At 40.1% G+C, this 15,964-nt stretch overlaps 1 protein-coding gene across 11 annotated transcripts in view; it reads right to left on the minus strand.

Moving 5' to 3' along the window:
- MID1 (midline 1) overlaps positions 1-15,964 on the minus strand; it is a 389,100-nt gene that overhangs the window by 10,519 nt on the left and 362,617 nt on the right. For all 11 annotated transcript variants that reach the window (XM_015443459.4, XM_074030121.1, XM_015443457.4 and 8 more), the window contains one exon: positions 6,278-6,439. In XM_015443459.4, coding sequence (XP_015298945.1) covers positions 6,278-6,439 — 162 coding nt within the window. The remainder of the gene's footprint in view (positions 1-6,277; positions 6,440-15,964) is intronic.

The raw sequence follows: 15,964 nt of genomic DNA on the forward strand, positions 1-15,964 counted from the left end.
TAAGATATTAACATTTGGGCAAACTGGGTTAAGGGTATACAGAACTGTCTGTATTATCTATGGATTTCCTATAAATCTACAGTTATTCCAAAATAAAAAGTCTATTTAAAAATATGAAGAAACTAGCCACATAGCTATATGGGTACCAAGTGGGAAAGCCACAGTCTTCCCATTCTAAATTCAGTGCTCTCTTTACATCCCTTGCTCTTCCTCTAGGATACAATACATTCCTCTAGGATACAACACTTATACTGAGAAACAAGAATATAGGTTAAATGAGGGTTCCCCTTGAAAAGCACTTAATTGTTCCTGTTGACTGCCTGGCAATCTCACAACATGGCGCCATACCAACACACTCCAATTTGCTTTCTCTTGTAGGGGGGTCTTATGCAAATAAACACCATGTTATGTAACATAATATTCTTAGATCAAAAGGATATAAAGAAAGAAGAGAGGATAAAACAAAACACATGTGGACAGAGACAGAGAGAGGGAGATGACAGTATCATGAAACACACATATAGGCCAGATCATTCTCTGTGATGGACACTGTCCTATGTATTGGGGATGTTTCCCATCATCCCTGGCCTCTACTCACTACATGCCAGTAGCATCCACTCCAGATGTGACAACTAAAAACCTCTTCCAGATATTACTAAATGTCCTAGTAGGGTGGGGTGGAGGGGGAGGAAGAAGTGTCCCTGATTGAGAACCACAGACTCAGACTGTTTTCTAGAATAAAAGAAAGAATTTCTGAAGAGTGATTAGTTAGCCATTTTGCTATGAAAAATAACACTATCCACCATGTTCAGAGTCCCTACTGTGTGTCAGGTCTTATATATACATCTTCTATTTCTCACAAGAATGCCTCCAGGAATATTTATTTTAAAAATGAGAAGACTCAGGGGGTGCGCCCAAGATGGCCAAATAGGAACAGCTCCAGCCTCCAGCTCCCAGCGTGAGCGACACAGCAGACGGGTGATTTCTGCATTTTCAACTGAGGTACCGGGTTCATCTCACTGGGGCATGTCGGAGAGTCGGTGCTGGTCAGCTGGTGCAGGCCGACAAGCAAGAGCTGAAGCAGGGCAAGGCATCGCCTCACCTGGGAAGCACAAGGGGGAAGGGAATCCCTTTTCCTAGCCAAGGGAAACTGAGACACACAACACCTGGAAAATCAGGCAACTCCCACCCTGATACTGTGCTTTACCAAGGGTCTTAGCAAATGGCACACCAGGAGATTATATCCCACACCTGGCCCAGAGGGTCCCACGCCCACAGAGCCTGCCTCATTGCTAGCACAGCAGTCTGAGATCTAACTGAAAGGTGGCAGCGAGGCTGTGGGAGGGGCGCCCACCATTGCAGAGGCTTAGGTAGGTAAACAAAGCCACCAGGAAGCTCGAATTGGGTGGAGTCCAGCACAGCTCAAGGAGGCCCACCTGTCTCTGTAGACTCCTCCTATAGGGACAGGTCATAGCTAAACAGAAAGCAGCAGAAACCTCGGCAGAGGTAAATGCCCCTGTCTGACAGCTTTGAAGAGAGCAGTGGATCTCCCAGCACGGAGGTTGAGATCTGAGAACGGACAGACTGCCTGCTCAAGTGGGTCCCTGACCCCTGAGTAGCCTAACTAGGAGACATCCCCCACTAGGTGCAGACTGACACCTCACACCTCACACCTCACACGGTGGGGTACACCCCTGAGACGAAGCTTCCAGAGCGAGAATCAGACAGCAACACTCGCTGTTCAGCAATATTCTATCTTCTGCAGGCTCTGCTGCTGATATCCAGGCAAACAGGGTCTGGAGTGGACCTCCAGCAAACTCCAACAGACCTACAGCTGAGGGTCCTGACTGTTAGAAGGAAAACTAACAAACAGAAAGGACACCCACACCAAAATCCCATCAGTACGTCACCATCATCAAAGACCAAAGGCAGATAAAACCAAAAAGATGGGGAAAAAGCAATGCAGAAAAGCTGGAAATCCAAAAAATCAGAGCGCATCTCCCCCTCCAAAGGAACACAGCTCATCACCAGCAATGGAACAAAGCTGGATGGAGAATGACTTTGACGAGTTGAGAGAAGAAGGCTTCAGTTAATCAAACTTCTCAGAGCTAAAGGAGGAACTATGTAACCAGCGCAAAGAAACTAAAACCTTGAAAAAAGAATGGATAAATGGATAACTAGAATAATCAATGCAGAGAAAGCCATAAAAGAACTGATAGAGATGAAAACCATGACAGGAGAACTACATGAAAAATGCACAAGCATCAGTAACCGACTCAATCAACTGGAAGAAAGAGTATCAGTGATTGAAGATCAAACGAATGAAATGAAGTGAGAAGAGAAGTGTAGCGAAAAAAGAGTAAAAAGAAATGAACAAAGTCTCCAAGAAATATGGGATTATGTGAAAAGACCAAATCTATGTCTGATTGGTGTGCCTGAAAGTGATGGGGAAAATAGAACCAAGTTGGAAAACACTCTGCAGGATATCATCCAGGAGAACTTCCCCAACCTAGTAAGGCAGACCAACATTCAAATTCAGGAAATACAGAGAACGCCACAAAGATACTCCTCGAGAAGAGCAACTCCAAGACACATAATTGTCAGATTCACCAAAGTTGAAATGAAGGAAAAAATGTTAAGGGCAGCCAGAGAGAAAGGTCAGGTTACACACATAGGGAAGCCCATCAGACTAACAGCAGATCTCTCGGCAGAAATTCTACAAGCCAGAAGAGAGTCAGGGCCAATATTCAACATTCTTAAAGAAAAGAATTTTCGCCGGGCGCGGTGGCTCAAGCCTGTAATCCCAGCACTTTGGGAGGCCGAGACGGGCGGATCACGAGGTCAGGAGATCGAGACCATCCTGGCTAACACGGTGAAACCCCGTCTCTACTAAAAAATACAAAAAACTAGCCGGGCGAGGTGGCGGGCGCCTGTAGTCCCAGCTACTCGGGAGGCTGAGGCAGGAGAATGGCATAAACCCGGGAGGCGGAGCTTGCAGTGAGCTGAGATCTGGCCACTGCACTCCAGCCCGGGTGACAGAGCCAGACTCCGTCTCAAAAAAAAAAAAAAAAAGAAAAGAATTTTCAGCCCAGAATTTCATATCCAGCCAAACTAAGTTTCATAAGTGAAGGAGAAATAAAATCCTTTACAGACAAGCAAATGCTTAGAGATGCTGTCACCACTAGGCCTGCCCTACAAGAGATCCTGAAGGAAGCACTAAACATGGAAAGGAACAACAGGTATCAGCCATTGCAAAAACATGTCAAAATGTAAAGTCCATTGATGCTAGGAAGAAACTGCATCAACTAGCGAGCAAAATAACCAGATAATATCATAATGACAGGATCAAGTTCACACATAACAATATTAACCTTAAATGTAAATGGACTAAATGGTCCAATTAAAAGACACAGACTGGCAAATTGGATAGAGTCAAGACCCATCAGTGTGCTGTATTCAGGAGACCCATCTCATATGCAGAGACATGCATAGGCTCAAAATAAAGGGATGGAGGAAGATCTACCAAGCAAATGGAAAACAATAAAAAGCAGGGGTTGCAATCCTAGTCTCTGATAAAACAGACTTTAAACCATCAAAGATCAAAAGAGACAAAGAAGGCCATTACATAACGGTAAAGGGATCAATTCATCAGGAAGAGCTAACTATCCTAAATATATATGCACCCAATACAGGAGCACCCAGATTCATAAAGCAAGTCCTTAGAGACTTACAAAGAGACTTAGACTCCCATACAATAATAATGGGAGACTTTAACACTCCACTGTCAACATTAGACAGATCAACGAGACAGAAAGTCAACAAAGATATCCAGGAATTGAACTCAACTCTGCAGCAAGCAGACCTAATAGACATCTACAGAACTCTCTACCCCAAATCAACAGAATATACATTCTTCTCAGCACCACATCGCACTTATTCCAACATTGACCACATAGTTGGAAGTAAAGCACTCCTCAGCAAATGTACAAGAACAGAAATTATAACAAACTGTCTCTCAGACCACAGTGCAATCAAACTAGAACTCAGGACTAAGAAACTCAATCAAAACCACTCAACTACATGGAAACTGAACAACCTGCTCCTGAATGATTACTGGGTACATAACGAAATGAAGGCAGAAATAAAGATGTTCTTTGAAACCAATGAGAACAAAGATACAACATACCAGAATCTCTGGGACACATTTAAAGCAGTGTGTAGAGGGAAATTTATAGCACTAAATGCCCACAAGAGAAAGCAGGAAAGGTCTAAAATTGACACCCTAACATCACAATTAAAAGAACTAGAGAAGCAAGAGCAAACACATTCAAAAGCTAGCAGAAGGCAAGAAATAACTAAGATCAGAGCAGAACTGAAGGAGACAGAGACACAAAAAACCTCCGAAAAATCAATGAATCCAGGAGCTGGTTTTTTGAAAAGATCAACAAAATTGATAGACCACGAGCAAGACTAATAAAGAAGAAAAGAGAGAAGAATCAAACAGATGCAATAAAAAATGATAAAGGGGATATCACCACCAACCCCACACAAATACAAACTACCATCAGAGAATATTATAAACACGTCTATGCAAATAAACTAGAAAACCTAGAAGAAATGGATAATTTCCTGGACACTTACACTCTCCCAAGACTAAACCAGGAAGAAGTTGAATCCCTGAATAGACCAATAGCAGGCTCTGAAATTGAGGCAATAATTAATAGCCTACCAACCAAAAAAAGTCCAGGACCAGACGGATTCACAGCCGAATTCTACCAGAGGTACAAGGAGGAGTTGGTACTATTCCTTCTGAAACTATTCCAATCAATAGAAAAAGAGGGAATCCTCCCTAACTCATTTTACAAGGCCAACATCATCCTGATACCAAAGCCTGACAGAGATACAACAAAAAAGGAGAATTTTAGACCAATATCCCTGATGAACATTGATGCAAAAATCCTCAATAAAATACTGGTAAACTGAATCCAGCAGTACATCAAAAGCTTATCCACCAGATCAAGATCCCATGACAAATGGGATGTAACTAAAGAGCTTCTGCACAGCAAAAGAAACTACCATCAGAGTGAACAGGCAACCTACAGAATGGGAGAACATTTTTGCAATCTACTCATCTGACAAAGGGCTAATATCCAGAACCTATAAAGAACTCAATCAAATTTACAAGAAAAAAAACAAACAACCCCATCAAAAAGTAGGCAAAGGATATGAACAGACACTTCTCAAAAGAAGACATTCATACAGCCAACAGACACATGAAAAAATGCTCATCATCACTGGCCATCAGAGAAATGTAAATCAAAACCACAATGAGATACCATCTCACACCAGTTAGAATGGCAATCATTAAAAAATCAGGAAACAACAGGTGCTGGAGAGGATGTGGAGAAATAGGAACAGTTTTACACTGTTGGTGGGACTGTAAACTAGTTCAACCATTGTGGAAAACAGTGTGGCGATTCCTCAAGGATCTAGAACTAGAAATACCATTTGACCCAGCCATCCCATTACTGGGTATATACCCAAAGCATTATAAGTCATGCTGCTATAAAGACACATGCACACGTATGTTTATCGCGGCACTATTCACAATAGCAAAGACTTGGAATCAACCCAAATGCCCATCAGTGACAGACTGGATTAAGAAAATGTGGCACATATACACCATGGAATATGATGCAGCCATAAAAAAGGATGAGTTCGTGTCCTTTATAGGGACATGGATGAAGCTGGAAACCATCATTCCCAGCAAACTATCACAAGAACAGAAAACCAAATACCGCATGTTCTCACTCATAGGTGGGAACTGAACAATGAGATCACTTGGACACAGGAAGGGGATCATCACACACCGGGTCCTATTGTGGGTAGGGGGTAGGGGGGAGGGATAGCATTAGGCGATATACCTAATGTAAATTACCAGTTAATGGGTGCAGCACACTAACATGGCACATGTATACATATGTAACAAACCTGCACGTTGTGCACATGTACCCTAGAACTTAAAGTATAATAAAAAAAAAATGAGAAGACTCAAGTTCAGAGAGAGTAATGGTCTCACGGCTGTGAAGGAATAGAAATCAGTTTTGGAACCTAGAGGTATCTGATGCAAATTCCATTATTCCACACTGGCTTTTTACTTGTTTTGGGGGGCTGTCAATGATACCCAAGAGAGAGGAAAGGAAAAGAAAGGGGGACAGAGTCAGCTGAAAGAAGAGCAGATAAGACATGACAGCTCTGTTGAGTTCACAGCACTTACTGTTTGTCTTCAACTTCCCAGGCTCACTGCTGCGGCTGCCCGCCTGGTTGATGGCCTTGACCATGAAGATGTACTTGGTGCCGCTCTGCAGACCGTGTACCGTGTAGTGGTTCTGCTTGATGTTGGGTACTATCATCCAGCTATCAGCCGAGTTACACAGACCTGCAAAGCCAATCAGACATGGTGCAGTTCTTTGGCACAAGGGGAGCAATGCTTGCATAATTTTAAGTTGAATAATTTCAATTTATTTGAATAGAGTTGGTAAGTGAAGTGCTTTGTTCTGATAGCCACATATGAAAAATTGACTTCACTAATATAGATGTGGCAGATTGCATTTTTGTCTCCAAAATTCTCCCTGCCCTGTATATCCAGGCCCAAATGACTTTGCAGGTGCTCCTTCTAAAGAGGTGCAATATATTTCCCTGTTACACAGCTTTGAATTTGGTCAAGTGACTTACTTTAGTCAATAGGATGAGGCTGAAATGACAATGTGCTAGTTGCAAGAGTAGGCATGACAAAGCCTTGAGGATTTCTGTTGACCCTTTGTGTCTGCCACTGCTCTGGAGAAAATATTCCTAGGATACTCTGTTCATTCCAACAGGATGAGACAGGGAACAGCTTTACCACACAGGCAACGCCCAGCCAGTGCAGGAGTGAACCAAGCAGAGATCAGCCAACACCAACCAACCTCCAACAGGGAAGCTAAGAAATGATCATCAGGATTGTTTGTGATCTTGTATTAGTGTGGCTGTAACTAACTGATGTAGGAGACATATTCCTAAGAGAATTCTGGAGCAGCAACACCTGGGCAGCTCAGGGTCTGGTGCAGATCTTGAGAAAGCGTCCACAGGGATTTTTGACCAGCTGCATCCCTAGGATGACTGGTTCCAGAGTGGAGTGGGGCTGTTGCTCTGGCTGCATCCTGTAGGATGTGGGTTGGGGAGCAGACCGAGGATTTATAATGCTTGGAAGAATATGTAGGAAAAGGAAGCCCATTTTGTTTTGCAGCTGGTTGACGGCTGAAAACATCTCTTTGGTATCAGGTCCAATTTCCCTCTCTCTTTTTTCCATCCATCAGTCTCCACTCCAATAGAACCTTTTCCCAAACCCCTGGTGACCAGGCTGTCAAGAAGTTTCCTGACTCTGTTGATTTCCTTCAGTGGTCCCTGGGAGAGGGCTGGGCCTCCTTCACTTACAGAGGACTCCAAAGCCACCACCCAACTCTTCTTTCAGTTGATTTGCAAGTCAAAGGGTTAGTTCCTTTGATCTTGAGGCAACTTATACTTTACCAGACTCTCAAAAAGCAGTCCCTTAATCTTTTTTTTGGTCTCACCTCGTTGAGAATCTAATAAAACCTTTCTGTAGAAAGAAATTCACAAATGCATATACATACCAAACCACAAATATTTGCATAGCGTTTCAAGGTAGTCACAGGCTCCTGAAGCCTGTCTTTGAATCTTACTGAATACTTTCTCCATCTTTTGAGTTAAAAAGTATTCATGGTATTGTCACAGTTGAAAAAAAGTTAAAAGTATTTTGTCAATTGTGAAAATTCACCTTATATAATTTCCATCTTGGGTGCATAGTATTTTCAAGTACACATCAGTGAATTTTATATATATATATATATAGATATATATATAGATATATATATAGATATATAGATAGATAGATGTCTAAAGATACACACACATACACACACACACACACACTCACATATATTTGGTCTTGTGAATTTTCTGTTGCCTCTCTTTTTTTTTTCTACCTGCAAACATTTTCGCCAGTGGACTGCCAGATTTGAAAAAGCCAGCTTGAAGCAAGAATGTAATTTAGGACTCATAGAAGGGTTTGAGTGTGTGTGTGTTTATATTTGGAGATTCAGCAGAGCAAAAAGAGGCACAATCCATCCCTCCTCCCCAAATTTATTTTCTCTAACTCTTAGCCCTCTGTTTTCCTACCAATTCTCATTTGTATAAGATGCAGGAAAACATCCACAAATAGTTTAGTAACATGGGAATTTCCTTACTGTATATCCCTTCTGATCTTCCTTCACCTTACCTTTTCCTTGAACATAGCTATAATAAACTCCATACTTCTGGATAATGCCACAGCCAAATATTAGATTTTGATCCAATCAAAGAAGGGTCATTTTGAACTCTGAGTTCTGGGCCCCAAGAGGCCTATAACTCTCTTTAGGTACTTAATATTATTACAATAGTAATAAAACAAAAAAGTAGCTTTTCTATTATGTAGGATAGTCTACTCATATTCCTAGATCTTTGTCAACGGCAGTCAGCCACAAATGAGAAAAATTAAGGCATCCAGTAGATTCAAATGAGAATCCTATCAATTTCACTGCTTTTACACTGTTCCTGTTTAATTGAATATGTTACAATAAAATGACTATTGTGGTCAAAGAAAGCAAGTGTAAAAATGTTTCAATAAACTTTACATCACTGTACAACCCAAAAGCTGGGTTTAATGTGGTGGGGGAACGCTTTCAGCAACATCATAAAGCAGATGTCTGAAATTGCTGCAAACTGTAACTTGGCCTAAAGTCCAAAGTCTTAGCCCAACAAAGATTTTATGTTTCAGAAACCTTTTCCAGACAAAAAGGGACTTTGACTATCCTGATTATTTTGAAGAGGTCCCTATTTTTTTCCTCGAAAATTAAAAGAACAAAATGTTTATGAAGTAGTAAAATTTCATTGGTTAGCTTTATACTGGGACAATCTACTTTCATGAATACTAACAATTATTACTGTTTAGGTTTACCTTTATGTTATTATTATTGCCAAGATAATAATTGAGAAGTTGATTAAAAATGCCAGGAAAGCAACACTGACAATTTTCTTTTGGGGGCTGGAGTAAGTGGGGTGACTTGGAGTGCAGCATTACTGGTGTTGGTCTTACGCCAGCACCACCTAACTTCTTGCATATGACACTGAGTTTGCTTAAGCAAGACTTCTCTGCCTTGACACCCTACTGTGTTAGGACTTTTGACCAGGTTTTATTCATCTCTTTATGAAACACCCACACAACCATCCTGATTGAAACTTCACTTTTCTCCAAACTCATTTTCAATCATCTTTGAGGGTGTTCCAACGTTCACCTCCTCCGACTCAGTTTAAAATAACAATGGAGCTTGGAAAATAATTTGTCCACAATGAAACCTAATTGAGTTTTTTGATTTTATACTTTTTTTTTCATTCATAATGGATTAGAAGCATTTCCCTACATAATGTGGCTCATTATAAAATCTTAATTACATCTGGGATTTCAGAGCCTTGTATGGCAACTGTCATCTTACCACAAAAAATTATGTGTAAAAATGTCACAAAATGTGGACAGTCTTAGGAGAGGCTGCACACTGGTTTCTAACATCCTTTGTCTCTTCCAACAGACGGGACAAAAATGAACATTCCTTTCCTTCTTCTCTGTAAAAATAGTATATGTTTAATAACTTTCATGAATGTTTTCTAAGTGACTACAATAAATTAAAAGCAGATAACTACTTAGCCATTAAGGCTTGAAAAAAATGCAGCTTTTGATTTCTGCTAAGAATAAGAATAGGCTGCTGGGGAAAGGACCCAATTTAAGATTTAAAATGACGCATCAAAAGTAGTTTTAGAAAAAACGTGGAAAACATTGTAAAATTAAATAAATATCTAGTTATTGATAAGCAATTCATTAACATCTATAGTCATAACTCTATTAATAAAAATAAAAAATAAAAATTAATGTCATTACTTTTGCATTTGAATGTATGTATTTCATTAGTGAGGGCCTTTTCATAAGATTGAAAAAGCTCCATAGATATTATCTAAGTCTCCTTCACTAACGCCAGTTGAAGGCAATTAACTACAATTTATTAGGATGAGTGAAGGAACCATGACCTAGAGACAGTAAAAGATTTTCTAGTGACATAAGGAGCTACAGCCAGGTCTTGAGCATTATATCTTCTCATTTTCAGTAGAGTTTTAGCATTAGATCTTGTCATGCAATACAACATCTGCAAAGGATATTTCTCCAAATAATAGGACAGATTATTTAACAACATTCAAGGAAAGCCTTTCACATAATGATTGTGTAAAATGCTATCATGCAGATACTCCTGGAAAATTGCAAAATTGGTCTTTCTTTTAAAATGCAATTATGGGCGAGTACAGTTTGTATTTTTGTAGGAATAATAACTTTGAATATCTATGTGTTACCACTGTGGCAAACACAAGACTAAGGTCTTTACTTTTATTATCTCAACCATGTGAAGCTAAAACACTATCCATTCTTACAGATGAGGAAACAGATTAGGAGGACATTAAATAATTCGCTCAAGACTGCAGAGCTAGTGAGGTCCAAAGTCAAGATTCAAATCCAGGTCTCCCTTGGTCACTACAAATGTGAAAAATATTTAAGAAGAAAATAATTTGAAAATGTTTGCATCTCAGTTAGCTTTTTATCTGAATGAATTCTTTCTTTGTCGCAAATTGATCCTGTAGGCATTAGGACTTCACTATTCTGGTTTAATGGGCATAAAGGGAGGAACACATCCTGATACAAACAACCCGATGAGAGTATCCAAGTTTGGTCAGCACCAGCAGTTTCACTGTTTTTCTTCCATCCTGGGAGAATGGGCCTTTCTGGCATCTATGCATTAAAAGTTGATAATCTTCACTAAGCCATTTGCATTTCTCTTTTTATGGCAACTGGTTTCTGGGAATAAAACATCTCTGGAATCACCCAACATAAAGTTCTGAGTTCATTATACTCAGTAGTTTTGTTCTTGTTGAATTGTTTTATGCATGACCTTTTTGCATCATCTATTCTATTAATGCATCATGTTTGGTATTATTTTCGATGCAAATAGCACAGAAATCAAGTTGGTCACAGTTTAGCCAAGTGAGAAATCCTAAGTTTCAAGCAATAAATATCTTCCTTTCATTTTGGGGATGAGGTGAAGCTCTGGTATTGAATTAGGGCCTTTTGGCCCCAATTCCTTGCTCCTTCCTTGTAATTTTGCAGGTCTTTATATTCTCACTCTGGGCTCACCCAGGGGACTTCTTTGACAAACAGCATGTTAGCTAATGTGACACAGACAGGGGCTTAAAAAGAATGTGTGTAATTGAGCCTGCCCTTACTCCTTCATCTCTGCAATCAGGGGGAGAACAGACTTGAGCTGGATTGCAGGAGGATGAGAGAGATGTGCAGCAGTCGGGTTGCCACAGTTACCAGCCTGCCATGTGAGGGAGCCAAGATCAGCAGGGCTTCCTAGTTGACACTCAGTTGACTCCAGATACATAAGCAATAAGTTGTTGTTAAATTCTACTTAGGCCCTGTGGTTGTTCGCTATTCAGCAAAAGCCAACAGATACAGAGTCCGTCAGTCAAAGCCAAGGCTACATGTACTCCCAAAATGCCCATGACGATTTGATTTAAGAAATTTCAGGAGAGGGCTGGGTGCAGTGGCTCACGCCTATAATCCCAACACTTTGGGAGGCCAAGGTGGGTGGATCACTTGAGGCCAGGAGTTGAGACCAGCCTGGCCAACGTGGCGAAATCCCATCTCTACTAAAAATACAAAAATTAGCCAGGCGTGGTAGCACATACCTGTAATCCCAGCTACTTGGGAAGCTGAGGCACGAGAATCATTTGAACTCTGGGGGTGGAGGTTGCAGTGAGCCGAGATCATGACACTGCACTCCAGCCTGGGCAGCAGAGCAAGACTGCCTGAGATAAATATATATATAAGAATAAAAGAAAAAAAAGAAATTTCAGGAGAGACATAACTATCTGAGGAAGACATGCCCCAGGATGGTCCCCAGGATTCCAACTCCCTGGTATTCATAACTGTGTAATATTCTCTCCCTAGTGTAAACAGGACCTGTCACCTGCTTCTAACCAACAGAATATGGCAAAGGACAAAGGTCTATCACTTTTATTACTCCTGTGATTATATTATATGACAAAGGTGAAGGCAAAGGGAGTTTACAGATATAATTAAGGTCCCTAATCATTTGATTTGGAGTTAATCAAATGGCAGATTATTCTGGGTGGGTCTGACCTAATCAAGTGAGCCCTTTAAAGGCAGGTTTGGAGGTGGGAGGTTTGAAGTAGCACACTCTCTCCTTTGCTGGCCTTGATGAAGCAAGCTGCCATGAATTCCACAACCACAATGAAACAGATTTGTCAACAAATGGAGGGAGCTAAGAAGTAGAGTCTTCCTAAGTTGAGTCTCCAGATGAATGCAGCCTAGCCAACACCTTAATTTCAGACTGTGACAACCTAAGAAGAAGACCCAGCTCAACTATGCCCAGAATCCTAACCCATGGAAACTGAAATAATAAGTGGGTATTGTTTTAAACTGCTAAGTTTTTGGAAATTTGTTTCGCAGCAATAGAAAACTGTTAGCACTTTTCCTGAATCAGACAAAAATGATTTAAGAGAAATACAGCATTTCTCACATGGGCCAAGAACCACTCTTTTGGTGTAAAATGACTCTAAATGTTTTCTTTTTCTGGTTAGACTATTCACTCATCAACAGACATCTGTTCTATCAGTCCTCTATGTATTTTCAGAGAATCTTCCCTCGGTGTTTTGCAATGAATCATCTCTCCATTTTCTACCTGCTCTTCTCAGACCTTCACGTGCTTCTTTTATCTTGGAATTTCTGATCATCTTTTGAATTTCATCTTCTTCAAGTTTGATACAATCCCCGGTTCAGTTTATCCCAAATATGCTAGTGATATTAATCACAAAATATTGAGAAAACAATTCCTTAAGTGAAGACAAAATACATTAATTATATTCCCCCCTTTTTGTTGTGTTTTTCCTTCCATGCTACATAGTATAGTAGTGTGTGTGTGGATCAGTGTGTTATAGTCTCAGTATTTGGCATGTAATCATGTAGATATTATACATTTATCTTGCTTTAAATTAGGGTTTCTCAACTTCGACATTACTGACATTTTGGGCCAGATAGTTCTTTGTTGTTGGGGGATTTCTTGTGCATTGTGGGAGATTTCCCATCATCCCTCACTTCTACCAACTAGATGCCAATAGCACTCTCTCCTCCCAGATTTTGAGAACCCAAAGTCTCTAGAGACATTGTCAAATGTCCCTTAGGGGGCAAAAATGTCCCTGTTGAGAATCACTGCTTATATGAAGGAGTGACTATTTGGTATGATATTAGTGATCATAGATTAACTTGTGTTTCGGGTTTATGGTGAAGCACAATCAAGGTTTAAAATTTTACTAGACTTTAATTCCATGTTAAGTTTATGGTATATGCAGCCAAGACCAGTGAAATATAAGCTCGTACAGCTGGAAAAATGCATTTAAAAATCATGTCATCTCTCTGAAGTGCAATGTGGCAATGTCAAGTAAAATTAAAATGCAAATAATCTTTTCCTAGAAATTGCACCTCAAGAGATTATACTACAGATATAATTCCCCATGTGTGGAAGGAAAGATAGGCAAGGATATCTTGAACATCCTTGGAGATACTGGGGCATTGTTTGTAAGGGCCAAAGATTGGAAACAAGCTAAATACACATCTATAGAAGATGGGATAAATGAATTAGAGTATATCTTTACAATAGGATATGATACTGCCTCAAAAAGGAATGAGGCAGTTCTTTATTTGTGCTGAAATGGAATGATATCTCAGACATAATATTTATTGAAAAAAACAAGGTAAAGAATTATGTATGATATGCACATATAGAAAAATATTTTAGAGAATTAGTATTTCTTTATGATTTGCAGTAGGGCATATAAAGTCAGGAATGAGGAATGATACCAGAAGAATTCAAAATCGTAGAAGGAGAGCAAAATGTTACTAAACCATTGCTATACAGTGCTTCTCCAACTTGCCCCAAAAACACTTCAAATATCTGAGGACAGTGATGATTTTTTCCCAGGGAAATGGGCCAGATGCAGAGAAGCCTTCCTGGAATTATCTTTTCCTTTCCATCTCTGATGCTGGTGCCATTTGCAGGTCCTGGCTATTTCTGCCTTGGTGAATTACTATGAAACTTCCCAGCTGATGTCTCTGCTTCTAGTCCTGCCCTGTTCCTCTCCACTCTCCACAGTGCTCCTGAGTCACCTTCTAATTATATCTCTGATCACACTACTCTCCTGCATGACTCTCAAGCCCACAGGGTAAAATCCAAACATGGTATGGCCTGGGTAGCCCTCTGCAATCTAGCTCTTGCCTGTGAATTAGGATTAAGTGACTGAGGATTAAGGATTAAGAACATGTGCTTTTTGGAGCTAGGCCAATATGGGTTTGAGCCCTGGTTCTATTTCTCTGTCTTCATTTCTCACTGTCTCCCTTTCCTCACTTACCAGCCAGGCTTAATTAGGCAAGATCTCCCAATATACCCTGCTATGTTACATCTTGATAGGTTTGCTTATGATGACATAGCTGTCTGGTACAGCCTTAACTTGCTAAAATGCACCTGCTTTTTTTCAAGACTTAGTTTAACCACAACTTCCCCCAAGACATTTTTGTCCCACTCACCATTTCTGACCTTTCTATATTCCCTACCTACTTAAGCAGTTTGCCAGAGCTGTTCTTGACATTTCATGACTTTCTCCACTTTCATTAAAAAATTACACATTCTTGGTAAATGGCAAGATTTTAATAAAAGCTTTAAAGGCAGGCCAATTATAGGGTAGAAGGTGAGGGAGTTGAGGAGAGGAAGTTGGAGAAGTTGGGGAGAGTGGATATAAGGAAGGTAGGGGGAGCCATTTGTTGGTATGGGTCATTTATACTTTAGTCCCATAGAACTTGGTGTAGTTTTGCATCACTCTTTTAATTAATCCTAAATCAAATTTCTATGTTAAGCATCGTATGACTCAGAATTACTTGTGCTAGGAAAGAACAGTTTGTAGTTAAGAGAGAAAAAGTTTATATAATAAAAGCACATTAAATTGATACGAATTTATTCAAAACATCTCTTTGTTAAAACATGATCGCTATTCTATTCTGTTCTACTTTGACATATCGTATGTTTCTTTGTTAAAGAAGTTTCAAACTTACTCCCGTGAAAAGCCATGTCTTCTGGTTCATTGCCATTTGCTCAGTTCAATTTAAATAACTCTGTGGGTTGGAGGACTGCTTCCTCTATTACCATCTCTGTGGCCAGCTACTACTGCTATTTGAAATTACCAAGTTATCTCTGATGCCAGATATCAAATAGGCCTCAGTGAGAGGGGGCACCTCTAATGTTTCAGGTAAGGTTGGAAATTCTTCCCAGGTGGAGCCAGTTACTAACATTTTAAGTGATGGGCCCAGGTCTCCTCTGAATGGGACCAGGTATTTAACATTCTTTGGCTATTTATTTTATTAAATCTTTTCTTTTAAAATATGTGAAGTAACACTCAGGAAAGTACATAAAACTAAATGTATGATATAATGACTAAAGCATGTAACTTTCACCTAGAAATTGCCATTAACTCCAAGAACCCCCATATATTTCATTCCAGTGGTGCCATTTTCCCTTTAATCCTGGAGGTAGCCGTTATCCTGACTTTTTATTTTTATTTTTTTGAGACAGCATTTTCACTCTGTTGCCCTGTCTGGAGTGCAGTGGTGTGATCTCTGCCCACTGCAACCTCTGCTTCTTGGGCTCAAGTCATCCTCCTGCCTCAGCCTCCTGGGTAGTTGGGACTACAGGTGTGTGTC

The sequence above is a fragment of the Macaca fascicularis genome, chromosome X (assembly GCF_037993035.2).
Source record: "Macaca fascicularis isolate 582-1 chromosome X, T2T-MFA8v1.1".
NCBI classification, from domain to species: Eukaryota; Metazoa; Chordata; class Mammalia; order Primates; family Cercopithecidae; genus Macaca; species Macaca fascicularis.